Source organism: Plecotus auritus (genome assembly GCF_963455305.1).
Source record: "Plecotus auritus genome assembly, chromosome: 4".
NCBI lineage: Eukaryota > Metazoa > Chordata > Mammalia > Chiroptera > Vespertilionidae > Plecotus > Plecotus auritus.
In genome coordinates this window covers 170,258,910-170,279,279 of record NC_137775.1, presented here as the reverse complement: position 1 = coordinate 170,279,279, position 20,370 = coordinate 170,258,910, and the positions used below count along the sequence as shown (strand labels likewise).

The following is a 20,370-nucleotide window of genomic DNA, read 5'->3' as shown; positions in this document are numbered from 1 at the left end:
CTTGAGGGGTCCCAGACTGGAAAGGGTGCAGGCTGGGCTGAGGGACACACACACCCCCGTGTACAAATTTCGTGCACCGGGCCTCTAGTAATGAAAATAAAGCCAAGGGGGGGTGGGGGGACAGAAAATGAAAATTTGATGAGAAAGGGGAAGAGAGTGGAGAAGACTTCCAGATAACTCCTTGATTCAAGTGATTAAAGTTAACATCACCATCTATGGCTCAAATCAAAATCATGTGTCACCTAATGGAAAGTATACTGCATCACATCAGTGTTATTCTTATCAAAGATACATAACTACTCTGTAATCTTCAAAAGTGGCAAGATAATAAAAGTCAAAAACTGTCAGACAAAGATTAGAGACTAAAGAAACATGAAAACTAAATGCCACAAGTGATTTTGTACTGGATCCTTTTGCTATAAAGGACATTACGGGACAAATGGCAAACTTGAATGGTGTCTGAGGATTAAATGGTAATAATGTATCAACATTAATTTCCTGATTTGGGGAGGATATATTTTTGATATATAGGAGGATGAAAACACACTAAGATGTAAAGCAGAGGTGTGACAAATACACTTTCTGAAAGATTACTCAAGTAGCAGTATTAGGACTATGGTCTTCATTTATTAAAAATATTTAAATAGCTTTTCAATCACTGGTCAAACAGTTTAGTAAATACAATGCAAGTTTTCTAACAATGTGCCATCCTAATGGATTTCCATTCAGAGTTCAAGACCTACTTAGTCCCTAGTAGAGAGGAAGAAACAAAAATAAAAAATACCTCACTCTTCTCAATGGCTGCTGGCACTTACTGCATTTACAAAATGTATGGTGCATTCCCAAACTATGTGAAATATGTCCCCTTGCATTTTCAATATTCGTTACTATATCACTTCACAAAGCCATTCTTTGTGTTTAATATAAAGCTACGTATTTATGGTAGTATAGAGCCTTTCAAAAGAATGTATGCAAAAAGACATATTTATAAAAGGCAATAAATTCTTTTTCAAAAATTGCTTTCCTAATTTCCTTGTTAAGGTTAGGAGGAAACCCTAAACAAAAAACACATTTAAAAAATTGTTTTAGACTACAAAGAGTCCCATAAGAAAACTATTTAAAATATATAGTATGCCACTATTTGTTCATTTAAATTCAATTTCTGGAAAGCATTTTAAAATTATGCAATAAAACCTTTGCTATTAAATATGCTCCCTCTTAAATCTGGGTCTTAATAAAATTAATGGAAAATAATTCTTGATATTGTATAGTTTAAAACCTTGTGCAAAATGTTTTACTTATTAAATAAAATTCATACTATGTTCTATGTTAATAATTATTGTACAAATATATAATCTTTTAATAAATATGTTATTTATAAAACCTTTAAATATTTTTTTCTGTAAAACTATTTTTAATAAATAAACATTTACAGATAGCCTCTGTGGTAAGCTGGAGCAAATCATTTTAACTAATGATAGAAAGAATACTTTTGATTCCCTGATTAGATAGAAATTCAGTATCAATTTTAACATACTCTAGGACAGATAAATGCATTTAAGTGGTATTTTAAAAAAGATGGTTTGATGTCTATATTACAATAGACAGTTAAGGAAGAATAATTTGATTAACCCACAGCTGACCAGAATGTCTTAATTCAAATACATTCAATATTTCTTTCAAATGAACCAAAGCATTATGAATCTAGCTACTCACACACTTTAAAGAAACACAATAATCTTAAACTGTAGATTACCACCACTTAAGGGTATAATAATGATATACAAAAGAAATAACTTTAATAGTTTATTTCATGAAATAAACTATTAAATGACCTTATTAGAAATGCCATCCTTCCTACTTAGCTAAAATAAATATCAGAAATGAATTTTAGAATATAAAAACTAGTTTAAAAAATACAGATCATATAAACATTCACACTATACTTATGTTAAGATGAGTCATCTACAAAATAAAACTGGATTTTACTGATTATTCTTTTAGTTAACATTTATACATATGACTCAAGTCAATTTCCCTGCTAGTCCCTACTCCCCAGGTGTGGTAAATTAGCGGAGGGTGACTTTTTTGGCTACCACAGCACTATTTAATATGTTACAGTAATATAGAGAACATACAAAACAGCTAAAATATTTCATAGAGGAAATTTATATAATTTAGTAGAGCTATTTATTCCTTAAGGGCAATAAAATCACTGTGGCAATATATTTTTTTAATTGCATTAGATTAAAATGTTAACCCTTCAAATTCCAATTCTCTTTAAAGTTAGGAAGCTGATGGTAGATATAGAAAAGCTATCAAAACGAAGGGAAACAATACTTTTCCTTATAGGCTTTCCCCCCCTTACCTTAGAAGATGAAGAATCACACTCCTGACATATCCATCCATAGCCTGTTTGTTTAGGAGACTTTTTCAAAGGAGGATCCAAACAGCCAAAATGGTAGCACAGTCTGCATTCATCACATCTGCAGGGTAAACAGATTTAAGGTATATCTAAATATTTTAGAAAGCATCTTTTTCAAAGACAAATAGCAAACAATTGCCCATTTGAACTTTATCATTGTTAATTCTACCTTTAGCTCACTAGATTATTAAATTAATATTTATGACAAAAACAATCTAAACCTAAAATAATGGTAGGAAAAACAAAATATAACAAATGATAAAAAAAAATATCACTAAGAACAGTTTGTAATAGAAATGTTACGGTCATATGAATGAATATATGTGTTTAAAACTAACACAATTTTGATTTTGAACTTCAAGAATTAATCATTTTCCCATTAGATAGCTTAAAAATATGATATGATACATATAATTCAAGATTATGAATTCAATTCACTACATTGTGATTATTCTAAAAAATTTCAGAACTCTAAGGAATTCTACAGGCTACATACACCAATTTGTAATCATTCTATACAATTTATATCTCATCACTCTTTCTCCAAGTTAATGTAGATTATAAACTTTCCAAATTTTATAGAATGCTATCACAATCTATAGCAAATAAAAAACATTCTAAGAACTAGATGTAATTTTCTCAAAATTTACCTGTCACTTTTTCTCAGTGTATTTGGTTTTCAAAGGGCCTCCTAGTACATTTTAAATCTTATTAATAAATGTTTTGATAGTGTCTTTGCCACCTATGATGTACAAAATCTAAGAAAACTATCATACCTATTCTTCGTTTCAGACAATCTCATCCTGCTGACAATGAAGAAAGATCTGTATTATTTCAGTGTCTTATAAAAATAATTTTTTTTTCAGTTGGAATAACATGACCAAAATTTAACAACAAATAACAAAGATGTATACATCTTATAGAAAGATTTATATTCCTCCTTTTCTTTGTGCTCTCTTTTTAAGTAAAATAAAATAAAATACTTTCTCCAAATCAATGTGTCAGATTCTCTTCATATATTGTTTCTCTTACTGATTTAAAACTTTAAAAGTTGAGATATCCACAACTAAGAAACCAAGGGGAAAATTATAGGACCCATATTACTTGAATATATGCTAACTACTAGTTGATAACCTTTCTTAGAAAAAAGGGGAAGCAGCTATTGTTACACACAACACACAAAAACTGTTTTTTTTTATCACAATAGGCTTATAAATATACATTTATACTAATGATTTCATATAATGCTACAAAACCCAATCTCTCAAAGACCCATTTTAGGAATCAAGAGTTTTCAGAAAAGTTAGCAACTTAGCTAAGTTATACAGGTATAAAGAAGCTTAAAACATAATTATATGTCATAAGCTTATGCATTTCTTCCTCTACAACATTCTCCTTATTAGACTCAAGAAATGCAGTGGGGCGGAGTGGGGGGAAGTTTACTGTGATAATTCTAGCTATGGAAAAAAATAAAATAAAATAAGAATAACAGTACTTTATTTACTATGCCAGTATTATAGATGAACCATCCAAAGTCATATTTGAAAGCAGTTAAAATTTTTAAATATCTGTGTTCTGACATTAAGAAATAATAGATAATACTAGCTAACATCAAATGTAATACAGACTAAATGACAAACCCACACCATTTTATGTTCTTTCTCCTCAATTCAATTTATTTAACTTTCAATAGTGAAAAATTCAGTTAAACATATAGATAGTTATGAGAACCTTTAGATTATAAACATTTCTGAGTTTATGAGAATGGAGAAATTACCCAATAGCTGAGGCCATATTCCTTCAAGCAAACTAGTATTTCAATCATCTTTGAAAGGGAAATTTGGAAAGAATCACATTCTTTACTTCAAGAAAATACATTAAACATAATTTACACGCTCTTTGTCAGCTCAGGGTCATGAGTATGGGTAACAGATGTTGCTATGTGTCTAACAGTGTGCCAGCCTTTTGTGTTTGGAGTGAGTACCATCAATCTGCTGTTCTGTCTGAATTCCTGTATTCAACGTTTTTATATGTTTTCCGAGTCCTCACTTGCTTGAAAAGTTTCAGCCACTGTTTTCTGATATTGTCAGTGTATTTGTCTAAGCAACATTTCCCCAGCAGTAATTTGTTATGGATTCAGAGACCAGACTACTAACCTCATTAAGACAAATTGACAGTAAAAAGACACAAAAAAGAGAATTTCTACTGAGCTAAGTATATGGACACAATTTTCAGTAACTATATTTTTTGCTTAACTTTAGGTTTTTGGGCAATGTTCCTTACAGTTCAGAATGCCAATAATCTGGGCTCTTGATAGGTGAAGGGTTAGGTGTTAATGTCTTCCTAGTTCATATCAAATTACAACGTAATTACTGCATATTTACTTTATAACTCTGTCATAATAACTTATAAATTAAGATTTTCATTGTATAATTCAAGTCAAACACCATGATGAATATAAAGGTGAATCTTAATTTATTATTTTTTACCTTCATGTACGCAGGTGATTCTTGTTGGAATAGCTATGACTTTCCAGCTAATAAACTAAGAACAAGTTTGTTACATTGATATAGTTCCAATTTGTAGATGATTTCAGTTAATAGTAAAATCAAGTTATCTTTCAGCTCAAGAATAAATGCAAAAGGGTAAAGAAAGGTATATATGCTAGATTTGTTAGAATATAATGTTGAAGTACATGCCATTTGGAAATGACCTAATCCTTACTAATTCTTTCAATAGTGACACATTTTAGAATGACTTAGTCCAGTGGTCGGCAAACTCATTAGTCAACAGAGCCAATATCAACAGTACACGATTGAAATTTCTTTTGAGAGCCAAATTTTTTAAACTTAAACTTCTTCTAACACCACTTCTTCAAAATAGACTCATGAGCTGCAGTTTGCCGACCACTGACTTAGTCTACATGTGGAGCTCTGACGTATTTGTGATGGGGCCCAGAGGTGAGGAAGAATTTGCTTGTCTGAATTAGGGGTGATACTTATCTCAGGTTATAGCTCACTCACCAGTAAATAAAAAACTGCAACTCCAAGACTAAATTTAAAAAAAGAGTATTTAATACACTTAGGAACTGCCAAATGCAGGAGAGGAAAAAAAAGAAATAACCTTGAAATCATTAGCTCTGTTAATAAATAAATATTCAAATGTAAGCTCTTTCTAGAAATGACTACAATTATTTCCATGAGGAGAAAATCTGTTTTTTTCTATGCTAGAATATTGAATTGAAGAAATCTTTATGTGCTGATAACAAAAATATACTGAATGACACAGTGAACTTGAGCAGAATTTGCAAGAATATACCATAGACCAACGTAAGAGATATCATTAAGAATCCTAGGAATCAAAGAACAATGTAAATGGTGAAAATAGTGGGTTTCTTATTTCATGCACACACACACCATTTTGTAAACCATAGCAAATTCTGTCAGAACAAATTCTGACTATGTTACAAATTTATATCATTTTAAAAACTCAAAATTTAGAAACTCATAAGGGCCTGCAATCATTCTGCTACCTAAAAGCAAAGTAGAGTTGAAGTAGTTAGTGATGAAATTATTATTGTTGGTCTTTACCTTTACTTCTTAAATATTCTTGGAAATACTTAATTACAGCACATATATAGTACATATTTATCTAAATAAATAGTGAATAAAATGTTTTTAAAATCTTTTGCAAAAGCAGTCATTGACCCACAAAAGCATAGTGATATAACAATATACTTTATTAAATAATGCAAATGTCTATGTAATAAAAACAGACTATTAAACCAATAGCACATATGTTAAATAGGAAGGAAATGTCTTAAAATATTCAAAGAGAATATAAAACGAACCTGTAAAGAAATACTATGAAATTTTTAATAAAATGCGAACTAGATGCTTAAAGAAGTATCCTTTAAACATCTAATAAATAATGTACACATTAACACTATAGGGCACTCTAAAATTACAATTTTAAATGAGATTAAATGAATCCCATTTATAAAAGGAAAACTGATTGTTTAATTAGATTCTTATTAAATACAATTTCCTTGGCATCAGATTAATAATGGATCCAGATAATAAAGCAGCTATATATATGGCCTTTTACACATTGATTTAACAAAATGCAGTGAGCAAATAAACATATTTCTAGATGTATTTAAAATACTTACTTAGCACATGGTTAAGTATAGCACCCTAGACAAAGAAGAGGAAGAAAATGATTTATGTTCATATGTCCTATGATCCATATAACAAGCAATCGATCATGTTTATCTGATTGCTGAGAATATACATACAATTCAAAGAGAGACAACTGATTTATTTCCTCCTGTGCCCAAGAAACAGGCTAAAAACCAATGTTCCAAAGGGTTTCATTCAACTCCCTTAATATCCAGTTGATAATTTCACTGGGAGAGTACACTAAATAACTACTTTTTAAACTAACAGAAACAAGTGCATGTCCTATGCATATAATTTGTAGCCAGATGCAAAAATAAATGTCAGGAAGAAGCAATATCCCCAACATGTGATTTAAAAAGGAATGTATGTTTTTTTTATGATCAAGTTGATCCATAATCAAGCTATTGTTTTATGTCATGAAACATTTTATTTAGATCCCTTCCAGATCTATATGGAGTAAAATAAAATACTGACTCTAAACATAGATACTATTACATCTGTTCACTTAAAAAAAATACACACACCCTAAATACTGAGAGAATTCATAGATTGGATTTTTTACTTTTCCATCATTTCCATGTAAAAATTCTATACAAGAAAGATAAAAAGAATTGGTCTTGAATATTAACATTACTTAAACAAAATCTCACTAGCAGCTTAAACACCTACACAGATCTGTCAACCAGGAGGGAAAGATTCTTTCATTGAATAGTAACCAATTACTGCAATTACTCATTTTAAAAGATGGAGAAGATGCAGGTCTGTGGCCCATGAGTTAAATCACTTTTAACATAATACAAACATGCACAAAATTCTGCATTCTACAATATTAGAGTAACATTTAATATCAATAAAGACATTTTTTCCTTTTATTTTACAATCTTAGTGCAAACCACTTATATAAGCATTTTCTAAACAAAATAACTAGAAAATGTCTTCATAGCATATTTCACAAATATATGACTAATGTGAAGGCCTTACACATTTTTTTCGTTAATGCCACTATAGACTTTTATCACAGCCAGTAATGAATGAAAGAGTGGTAAGAAAAACAGAACTATTCTTTATACATGAAAGTATATTATTGGAAAAATATATGGATAATTATTGAAATCCTAATTCATATTTAATGATCACTTAAATAACAAGATCACTCCAGTTAGCTACATCTGCACAACCAGGTTACAAGATTAAAAGTGAAACAAAAAAATGAAACATGAAATCAAAGAATTCATATAAAAATACACAGTAAGGTCAAGTACCTCTTCACAGCATGAGAGAATGATTCAACATTTCCGTACCTGAAACACGTCTGCTATGTTCTTTAATAAACTGATCTCCATCTGCTCATGCCCCTGGAAATGTTTCAGCAGTACAACCTGCTGTGCTCAAGCCCCACATAACTTTGTATTTACCTGTTCATAATTAACTAATTATGCCCTAATCAATAGTGTAGATCTTCATTTTACAATGTAAATCAGATAAATGAGATAATGGCTGGGGGGTCAATCTCATTTTATTTACAAAGCCCAGCGTGAACATCCAATTTCATTATATCTTATGTGCCTGAACAGCAGTGAATCTTATCAGCAGACCTGCAGAAAGTCTTAGGGGGAGTGCTGGGAGAAAGAGGTCTACATTTTTATTAAGAATGTATTTGCAAAGCATGTCCATCTCAGAAACATTTTTATGCACAATCCTTAGTATATGTAAAACTTAACAAAGTGCTGACTCAGATTACAGAAAAAGATTTCTGCCTTCATATGCCATACAGCACTAAAGCTGAATCTCTTATACAACCATCAAAACCTATTTCAGAAAATAAAATTAACAATGTTAATACTTCATTCTGCTGCAGAGAGTCCTTCTAAATTCCTTGAATAGATTTTGGTGAAATATTCATAAAATATGCCCATACTGTGAATCAAGCAAAACAGGGGTAACTTGTCAAATACAGAATATTAAGTGTTTAAAAAGAGGGGAGGAGTGGGCAAAGGGGACATCTGTAATAGTCTCAACAATAAAAGATTAAAATTAAAATAAAAAGAAAATGGTCTCATTAAGTAGTAGAATATAAAACCATGAAAATATGATAATGGGTGTGAATATTCTTATTTTTATGGTCAGTAATCAGCTTTTAATATCATAAATGTAAAATTAGATAAAAATTGAAGAAACACATAAAGATATTTAATGATACAGAAATATCATTTCTAAATTTAAGATGGATAAAGTTTAAGGCTAAATTTTGTTTTCATGTTCAAATATAACCCTAATTTCAAATCTTTTTTCAAAAGGAATTAGTGGATTATGGATGAAGATACATGTTTTTTTATTCATTTCTGAATCTAAAATATTGCTTCCCTCATAATAGGTATAAAATAAAATAAGCATTTAACTGAATTTATGAAAATGAAGAAATTATATTATATGTGTTGTAGATGAAACTACCACAAACATTTTTATATGGAAACAAATATTTTTGAAAATGTAAGGACCTTTTTAAGGATATTAAAACAACAATCAATCACTGTCAATCACAACTCAATGATTCTTTCAAAAATATATACAAATGGTTCTCAAAGTGGTGTCCCTGGCCAGCAGCATCAGCATCACCCGGGAACTTGATAGGAATGCACATTTTCAGGCCTTACTGCAAACCCACTGAATCAGAAACTGATGGGAGCCAGGAGGAGGGAATAAAGCAGGGAGAAGGAAGAGAAGGAGGGAAATATGGCAGAAATCCTGATGCACTATAAAGGCTGAGAACCACTACTATATACTACCATGTCATTCTTGTATTTCAGTCATTTAATTTCCTTTCTGATATTTTAGTGTTTTTTCTTTCCCTGTTGCATAACAGACAGCCATCATTTACCTATTGTGCAGTTTTCTCTCACATTGTGAATTGGTCCATATTTTATTAAGCACATGTTAATATTTCCTTTGAATAGCAACTGGACCATTATGGGGAAAATTAATTGTATACTGTCAAAATATGAAAGCATTTATCTGGAGAAAGTGTTTTCTACTCCCTTCAGAAGTTCTCTTATTCCAAATACCTGTTTCTAGGACCAATAATTATGAGTTATGCAGTTTATATTTGTGATGGGTGACAAATATTCCTAGGGCTAGTCTATCTACCATTGAAGGCTGCAAGACAGAGAATGATAATGTAGTATTCTGATTAGAACCAAGGTGGAAGGGATTCTGATTAATGGTTATACCAAACCCACAAGGCTCAATGATTTCTAAGGAAATCTAAAATTATCACTAGCAATTTCTCATCATATATCAAAGGAGGGCCAGGATATAACACATTAGCACATTCCCTTAAGAAAATGGCAATGTGTAATTTTTCTTAAAATCAGCTGGAGTCCAGGCAATACTACTAATTATCAACATTAATAAACTTATGTAGTAATAATAAGTCCTTTCTTATTCTTAAAACAAAAGCTTACTGGTTTGCTATAGGTTAGTAATACTTTTCCTCCAAATTATCTTTTGATAATCCTTAATCTCAATTTATATATATTTTATATACATATTACTATTAGTAAACATCTTATCCAATAATATGGTTGCTTACTATAACTATAGATTACTAGTAACTTTATATTTACACTTGCTTTTGATTATCTATTACATTGCCTACTCTATTCCTAAAGTTTAAACTATTTTCAGTTGCCACTATACCTGAAAAGATGTCCAAAACCACATTTATAATCAAGAAATTCCAAGAAGCAAGTTGACAATTTACATGTATATGTGCATTTCAATTTCAGCAAAGAGTCTCTTCTAAATCAGTTCAAGATGGAGTGGTGAAATATTCAACAAATTTCTGTAGTTGCCTTAAACCTCGATCATTAAAGCTTGAAGATCAAAATTTAATTCTGTAAACCTCTGGAAAGATAAAGATGTTGATGAAGATCTTTCAGCTGGCGACTTGTATATCAATAAGCTTTGTATCTCTCTCCTTATTTCTTAACCTCATCCTTAAGGTTGAAAAAATAAAATTATACTGAATACAGAAAGTTTGTATTATGTCAATAAGGACTGAATAAATTTGGGCATTATTAAAAAATATCTAGAGATCAACACAGACATACTCTTACTTAGGAGCTTCAAATCTGAAGTTGTAAAAAATTCATGTTCATAATATCAGTGCTTTCAAACAATGAGTCAAAACTAGAATACATATGCTTTACAAGTCTTTCACTCCTACTGAATATTATAAATAGGAATAATGTTTAATGTAAGAGTCTAAGTTGTTTCTCAATGTAGCATTTTATATATGAATATATGTATTGAGTTGGCTGAAGCAGAATAGCAGACTAATGGAATGCATTGTCTTTCTTGTTAGTTACTGGTAGTGATCAACAGTAACAGCACATTGCAGTTAAGTCCCATAGGCTTCCATAGCTCTTCAGTAAGTCCAAATACTGTATATCATCATTTGCCAAAGAAGCAAGAGGAAAAACATTACTTAATAGGACAATTCTGACAAGACATTATCTAGTATTTTTCAACAATGCACATATCAAATATTTCTGATTAGTGCAAAAAAAAAAGAAATAGAAAAAAGATCCACACAGGCAAATTAAATGCCTTGTCAGTCCAGGTAACAAACCAATCAATCACATTCTATCCAAACCTGACCAGCAAAGGCAACTTTTTGCAGTGATAAGCTTATGGGAAGGACAAGATAGCTGTTCTCCTTTACTTTATGTACTCTATTGAGAGTGTTATCCACATTTTTAAAATCACACTTATAAAAGAGGTTTCCAGGATTGCCTCCGAGGATGAGCTGTGGCAGAGTTGGGTCTCATGAAGGGTATCTACACAGTAAAGTGATAAGAAAAGAACATTAACATTTAAAGATCATAGCACTCTGCACTATGTCTTATGAAACATACTAACAACACCACAGTAGATTCAAATAACATATGATCTGGTCCAAAGAGATACATACCCTAAACCTAAATGCCAAGATCTTGTGTAGGATTCTTACTAGTTAAAATGGAACTAATTTTTCACTTGAAACATTGAGTTGCCTCCTCTTTAATTATTATTACTTTCAGTTGTCAGAATAAGTCTATCTTACTAATACAAAACAAAAATAAATCTGATGAAGGGTTTGTATTTACATAAGCAAACATGTATTTGCTTAATAAATGTCTTGAAAAAACAACAGTGTGCTATTTTTTCCATCAAATATGGCATTTTAACAATCCTTGAGAAAGCATGTAACTAACTGTGCTGAAAACAAGCACACCTAACCAATATGTACAGGGCTGGTTCTGCCCAACTCTAGAGTCTCAGGGAGGAAATTTTCAAGTGATTCTTATTCCCTGTGCCAACACTGCCTTCTATTTAAAAAAAGAAAAAGAAAGAAAAAACTATACCAGAAATGTTTGGTTACAATTGTGAAAATCATAACCCTAACTACCTATTTTAGAGGAGTGTGCAATAAAACAGAGAACACACCACACTGTAAATACCTGGTCACTGATTATAAATGCACCAATTTTAGCCCGATTTTCAAAACTCATACACTTGCATTTATTTCTTAAGACTTACTCTACTGTTTCTTGTATTGATTTTCCCCTATTAACATATATCTGTTTGCTACCTTTGTTCCTTTATTTTCAGAGAAGAAATTTTAGGTGCTTAGTGATTAGAATATTTTTTTACTATGGTAAACATACAAATTTATCATTTTATTCAGATATTTATATTAGTGTAGATGAGGGGAAATTGGCAAGTAGTCACATATCATAGAAAAAGGTCATTTTAATATTTAACTATGAGAGAGATGTGTTTAATGCTTCCAAGTTCCATTGAGAAAAAGAAAGTGAAAAGTGGCACAATCACAGACAAACACAGCACTACTGAGAAGAGCTACCATGCTGAACTGAGTAACCGCCAAAGAAAGCCAAAACAAAAGTGTACAAGGAAAAAAGAATATAATGGGAGAGTTTTCAGAGAAATGTCCTTATCGACATCTGAGAAATAGAGTTGAATCCACTTGCTGAATGACAGGGAAATAGATAGGAAAAGTTTAATTCCCTTGTTGAATAGTTACATGTGCTAACTTTTCTCAATGCTTCAGTCTTTCAGTGAGAGCTTTAGGCACATCCTGAATCATATATTCTGAGCATTGCTTTGTCTATAGGTTAAGCACTACCAGGTCAGCACAACGCAAGAGGAAGCAACCACATCATTTACTATAGAAGTGCAATGAACTCTTAATTATAGGCACAAATGATGAAGACTAGCAGACAACATAAAAGATATACGTGTATTTAATTTTGATAGAAATATGAATATACATGCATTGGGTAACAGGAAATCTGCTTTAACCACCAATTAAATATAAGTTGATGTTTAACTTTGAAAAAAAATAAAAAGCTATCACTAGTATTCTTCCATCCTAAAATTTCACTTAATATTCCAAATCTCCTCAAAGCCAGAGTAAGCAATGTGACTTGTCTTGGCTGTTGTCATCTTAGGATAAAAGACTTGCGGGCTTGTACTTCAGAGATCAAGTTTTAGCTTTGTCTTCATTCCCTATGAACCTAGTATGCTTACTTACAAATTAATGCAGAAAAAAATTAAATAATTTCAAAGGACTTCTCTGATGTATGCACATGTAGACTATACCTTATATATAGTTGGAATTGCCTGCTAGGAAGAAGCATCTACTTCTTTTCCCCCCACGATGTCAAATATGCTAAAGCAGTATAGTTGGTGAGGCAGTATGCCTTCAAGAGCATGAGCTACTCAGTTAAGACTGCCTAGACTCACACCAATTCTGCCATTTTTAGTTGTGTGATCAAGGACAAGTAATTCTTCTAATTTTCCTCACCCATAAAGTAGGGATTAAATCAACACCTATCTTATGGGGTGGCTGTGAAGATTACTTGAGATAAAATACAAAAGGCACCAGCACATTGGCTCATAATAAATAAGCACTCTATAAATCTCAGCAACCAATATGATGAACAGTAGATTTATCAAACACTACAGTAGTGTTCAGTAGAAGGGAAAAAACTAAATTCTAATACATATTTTATATAATTTCAATATATAATTGGAATAATTTCTATTTCATGATGCTTAGTGTCTATGTACCTCAGTTACCTAATCTCCAAAATGGAGATGTGAAACCTCATAGGACTACATTTTTTCTGAATGAGCTAATACACTTAGCAGAGAATAGAATATGGGAGATAGTAAGGTCTAACATTAGTTTTATTTTAATTCTCAGTTGATAAAGTCTTTAAAATAATATGTCTAGGTTTAATTATAATTAAAAATATAAGATTTTTTACATTATTACCTAGATATCAAAATCTATCAACTCCGAAATGTTTATCCAATCTTATTTTCAATTTCTGTTCACCTTTCAATTTATTTCATATATCCAAAACTATACAAAAATAATACAAATCAAAACGTTGTTACAGGAGGGACAGGTAAAAAAGGATGTTTGATTTTATAAAAAGAAGAAAAAGAAGAAAAGAATATACTGCAGGTCATCTAAAAACATTTCGTTCAACGTAGTTTCATTATAATGTTGTTAGGATGTGTGGGAACTTAAATCTTGTTTGTATCAATTAATCCATGGTAAAATTGGTTTTGCTTTTATTTAAAGTCGCAGAAACTATCCATGGCTTTATTGAGGACTTACTGCAATTGGTTTCTAATGCTAGAAGCTGGATTATGCTTGTTTTGTATTACTCCGAGCACTGAAATTATTGAGAGACCTGTCAGCTCTCTTGAAGAGAAAAACTGCCCATTGTCAGAACTGCTTCAAGATGGAATATGTTACCTACTTCTATCCCCGCAGAAGCTCCTTCCTTGTCGCATAGTAGTGATACTGGGCAGATGGTTCAAGTCTCAGATGAATAATGGAATAACAGAGTCAGAGAGCATTTTCAGGACTGTATAGTGTTTGTTTTGGCATCTCTTTGAGTTATAAAAGTTACAAAATTTTAAAAAATTAGGTTGAGACCGCATTTCACAAATGAGAAAATAACTTTAGAAGTAACTGAATTCAAGGTCATTCATCTAGCCAGTAACAGAATTGGGGCTACTGTGCCAGTCTTTCCAAACAACTGAATATATAATAAGTAATCCCTTCTTTAAAAATTAGCAATAGTAACACACTGCAATTAAAAATAATTTTTAAATTACAAAAGCAAATTTTACTAAAAATAAATGAGTGAAATAAGAAACATTTCATTGCTATATGTGCTTGATATTATGATGTTTACTACTCTAAAACTGTATACTCCAGAAATACCACACTTCACTATGTAATTAATGTATACTATGTTCAGGCTTCTGTTTTCTTTAAAGTACTTGTCAATAATTAACTTATTTTTTTATTTTAAAAATTGAAATGTTAACACATAAGATGAAAAATAGTAAGGAGGGTGTTTTATCTTGAAGGCTGTTTGTTGGGTTCTTTCTGAAAGAGCTGCATTCAATACCAGTCTTTGCAAGTGACACTCATCATGATTTCCGCTACTCAAATTAATAATCACTGGGCCAGGTTGCGAAGAATAATACAAAAAAGATATTCAAGTAGAATCTGCAGATGTTTCATGATTATTTCTGGTATTACATTTCTCATTGTTCATAACCTGATGGCCATTTATGACAGATACTGGGAGTCACACAAGCCATGATCCAATGAGAATTATCAGGGTGTTTTTTGTTTTTTTCCCAAGGGCTTAAAGAGGGGTGAGTAGTTTATTTATTTATTTATTTACTTACTTACTTACTTACTTATTTTTATTAATTTCTTCATTGATTAAGGTACCACATATTTGTCCTCATCCCCCCATTCCCATCCCAAACCCCTCCCCACGCATGCCCCAACCCCGCCCTGTTGTCTAAAATTTTTATTGGTAGTTCATCTCATGGTAAAATTGTGTAACATGTAATGAACCTAAAGCAGTCATATTTTAGTGCAAAAAATTAAAATTTAAAAGCTATCAAGACTACATTATAAAATTTCCAAAAGCCTCCTAATATTTAAATCAAAAAAGGGGAGATAGTCGAAGAATATCATGTAAGGAAAAATATCCTGTAAGTAAATTACATCTAGAAAATTTTTACTTTAGAAAATTAACTTTCATTTGTAATGCTAACAGCAAGATACCCATGAAAAACACACATGGTGTCAAAACAAGCCAAAGGAAAATCGTTTGGACAAAAAATGAAAAAGGATCCCAAGTCAAATTTATAGAAAAGATTCCTTTATTAACTTTTGGTCGAGAATATGTTTGTATATTTTCATAAAACAACTCCAAGACCATGTGGATTCCTGCAACTGAGAGGAATTGACAGGACTGCTCCACCCATGAAGACAGAAGAGAAACAGTCCAGAGATGGAAGATGCTGACAACGCCTTGCCATACTAGCAGTCAGCAGTTGTGTGTCGCTGCAGGTTGCCCAGGACCAAACCAGAGAGGGTCAGACCTGCATTACCACCATTTGTCCACCATCCAGAACTGAAATGTCATTGCTGACATGTACACATAAGGAACTGTTTGACATTGAAATTGGGACTCAAAAGAACTGTTGGCCCAGAAGAAACTCACTACAGACTGATTCATTTGCCTCCCAGCATAACCATTATTGCTTGTCTCATTTTTGGTTCTTGTAAGTGTATTTCTAGTATCACATAATCTCACTCATCTAGGGGAAATAATGAACAACATAAACTGATGAACAAAAACAGACCCGGAGACAGGGAAGCATCGATGAGACTGTCAAACCTCAGAGGGAAGGTAGGGGAGCGTGGGGGTAAGAAGGAGAGATCAACCAAAGGACTTGTATGCATGCATATAAGCCTAACCAGTGGTCATGGGTGTTTCATTAACAAGGATCAAATTGATGCCTCCCAAAAAAGAGAAACCAATGGACACCACCTCAGGATGGTCTTAAATCTGGACACCTTTGGGCTTTGGGTCTTTCTTAAGGTTTCTTGAGCATTTTTTAAGTAGAAATAAATTCAGGCTTTCAAAAAAAAAGTTATGAATCATGCAAAGGTATTTAAATATTTAATGTTTCAAAAGATTTTGAAAGTCAAGGAATGTCACATATTAAATAATAAATTTGTGAGACAGGCTAACCATTCCACACATCTAACAAAATGATCAAATCAACTTAATAATAAAAGAAAAATTACACTAAGTAAACATTTCCTTTTCAACCCAAATTTTATCAGAATACCACCCTAATAAGAAAAATTAAGTGGCAGTTTGGCTATTTTCATTATATAAATACAAATATTTTGAAAATTAAACATCTCTTTCCCAATTTTTACTAATAGAAAAGCATTATTTAAAAATAACTTTTAAGTAGTTTCCTTCACAAGACCCAGTTTATTTTCTAATTTCCCCTTTAGAATCTCTTCTCTTCATGATGTACAATACAGCATTAGTTTAGGTCTAAAGACATTAATTTAAATAAGTGACCATAATTTTTATAAAGCCAGATCTATGGCAAAAGGCCACATTCTGAGTGATAGATATGGCCAAGTAATTTATAAGAACAGTTATGTAAAGCATTTAATTTTGGATTTTAACTGTTCTGTGCTATAAGACTTCTCTGTTACCCTAAATTGTTTAGTAAATGCTCAAGACAGCCTTGGAAGGATGGTTATTCAGAAGAAAAAGGAAAGAACAGCTGATCCAGTGGAGAATGAAGAAGCAGAGAACATATGGCCTTCTCTGAATATTGGGGAGAATACCAGATGGCTTTCCACAATGACTGGAGTTCCAATTTTGATCATTTTATCAGGCAAGAGAAGACCCAGAGGCTTGGGAATTAAAACATATTAGGTCTATAGAATGTCGTTATACATTAGCAATAAAAAGAAGGAAAGCCAAGGCAAACAGGTCCAAAGAGGGCTAAGCAGAAGTGAGAAAAACAGAAAGAAGGAAGGCAAGAGGAAATAATGGAGCAGCTAAGGTATACAGAACAATGTGGTAGAGAATAGTGAAACAAAAATTGAGAAAGGCCTCAAGGAAGCCACAGGAATGGGACAGAGAGAAAATGGATATCAAGAAATGTTATGATGAAAAATGGTTCCAAAATTATTATGACATTTTTAGTTTTCAAATAATACAGAACAGCCATATGTTTTGGAAATTTTCAACAAGATCATTAAAATTGCATGAATAAAAATATATGAAAATGCTACAAAATTATATGGATTTAAACATTTTTTATATTTTAGAAATTTTTGGTATGTATAATTTTATAACAAATAAAAATTTTAAATATATGTTTTCACTTACCTGATTTTATTTTCGTAAAAATAAATGTTATTTTTTAGAACAGTTGTAGAAAAACTGAGCAAGTATAAAAAGATTCACAATATACTTCTTCCTCGAAGAAACCAAGATGGCGGCATAGGTAAACACCTGAACTGCTGCCTCGCACAACAATTTCAAAATTACAACTAAAAGACAAAACAGACATCATCCAGAACCACAGGAAGGCTGGCTGAGTGGAAATTGTACAACTAGAAGGAAGGAGAAAAGCACACCGAGAATCACAAGAGCTGCGGAAGTGCATTGGTATGGAGGCGTGTGTGTGGAGAGGGCTGGCAACTGAGTAAGTGGCTAGCTTTCTCAATCGGAAGGGAGAAACTCAGTTCTGGGGGAAACTCTAGGGACCCAGACTCATATGGGGAGAAACTGGACTGTCTGGCAATGGGCTGAACTCGAGGACGGCTTTCTCTCAGAGGTGCTTGCTGCGATTACCACAGGACACTGAGAGCCAGGGGCCTCTTAGGGCAGGGCTGAAGGGAAGACATTGCTGTTTGCTCTGCCCTGAGACTCCGCCCTATCCAAGCTGTGCTCAGAGGCTTTTGCATATGAATGGCCTGGATCTTTGAATTCTAAACTTACATAACAAACTGCAGCTGAGTCAGAGAGACCCAGAACATCCAAAAGAAGGCCCAAAGGCCCCACAGCAGCTTGCACTGCTTCACAGCTGGGCCTCATCTGGGCACCTCCAAAACACAAACAAAGAAGGAGAATCTGCAAATCTCTCCATAGCTCCTGCTGGGTGGCCTCAGGCAGAGACTAAATTAGCACTTCCTTGGAGATCCAAGAGCCAGTGTACCCAGGGGTCAGAGTAGGACCATCCAGATTACAATTCCTCAGATCCATAAGGGACACACTCAAGGTGCAGACTCAGTGAGCACCAAAGCCCCACTGAAGCAAGTTCTGTCTCATAAGGGTGTCTCCAGCACAGAAGTTCTCCCATCGTAGACACAGCTGATCCTCACAGCCAATTGGCCTGGAGGTCAATTCCTCCCAGTGATACCAACAACAATCAAGGCTTAACTACTGTGCACACACCCCACAAAGGGGTGCACCAAGAGTGTCCACCGCAGGTAACTGGGGAGGCTGAGCCACTGGGCCCTATAAGACACCTAGCACACAAAGCCACTCTATCAACTCAGGGAAGCAGCAAAAATGCTGAGACAAAGAAACAGGTCACAAATGAAAGAAATGAAGGAAAGCAAACGACTGGATATAGAGTTCAAAACCACGGTTATAAGGTTTTTTAAGAATTTTCTAGAAAAGGACGATAAATTTAGCGAGACCCTCGAGGATATGAAAAAGGACCAACTAGAAATTAAGCATACACTGACTGAAATAAAAAATACTATACAGAGATCCAACAGCAGACTAGAGGACTGCAAGAATCAAGTCAAAGATTTGAAATACAAAAAAGCAAAAAACACCCAACCTTAAAAGCAAAAAGAATCCAAAAATATGAAGATAGTGTAAGGGGCCTCTGAGACAACCTCAAGTGTAGCAACATCCAAATTATGGGGGTGCCAGAAGAAGAGAGAGAGCAAGATACTAAAAACCTATTTGAAGAAATAGTGACAGAAAACTCCCCCCCACCTGGTGAAAGAAATAGACTTACAAAAGTCTAGGAAGCGCACAGAACCCCAAACAAGAGGAATCCAAAGAGGACCACACCGAGACACATCATAATTAAAATGCCAAGAGCAAAAGACAAAGAGAGAATCTTAAAAGCAGCAAGAGAAAAACAGTTAGTTACCCACAAGGGAGTACCCATACGACTGTCAGATGATTTCTCAACAGAAACTATGCAGGCCAGAAGGGAGTGGCAAGAAATATTGAAAGTGATGAACAGCAAGAACCTACAACCAAGATTACTCTACCCAGCAAAGCTATCATTCAGAATTGAAGGGCAGATAAAGAGCTTCACAGATAAGAAAAAGCTAAAGGAGTTCATCACCACCAAACCAGTATTATATGAAATGCTGAAAGATATTCTTTAAGAAGAGGAAGAAGAAGAAAAAGGTAAAGATAAAAATTATGAACAACAAATACATATCTATCAACAAGTGAATCTAAAAATCAAGTGAATAAAAAATCTGATGAACAGAATAAACTGGTGAATATAATAGAATCAGGGGCATAGAAAGGGAGTGGACTGACAATTCTCGGGGGGGAAAGGGGTGTTGGGGGTGCAGGAAGAGACTGGACAAAAATCGTACACCTATGGATGAGGACAGTGGCGGGGAGGGTAAGGGCAGAGGGTAGGGTGGGAACCGGGTGGAGAGGAGCTATGGGGGGGGGGGAGGGAAGAGGAACAGTTGTAATAATCTGAACAATAAAGATTTTTTTAAAAAATATATATATATATACTTCTTCCTCCCCCCACACAGCTCTTGCTTTAAATATAAATGTTAAA

General features: G+C 33.0%; 1 protein-coding gene across 3 annotated transcripts in view; it reads right to left on the bottom strand.

The window, feature by feature from the left end:
* The window catches only part of PHF14 (PHD finger protein 14), a 165,300-nt gene that overhangs the window by 50,849 nt on the left and 94,081 nt on the right, over nt 1–20,370 (bottom strand). For all 3 annotated transcript variants that reach the window (XM_080666047.1, XM_080666046.1, XM_080666048.1), the window contains one exon: nt 2,369–2,486. In XM_080666047.1, the coding sequence (XP_080522173.1) occupies nt 2,369–2,486 (118 nt within the window). The remainder of the gene's footprint in view (nt 1–2,368; nt 2,487–20,370) is intronic.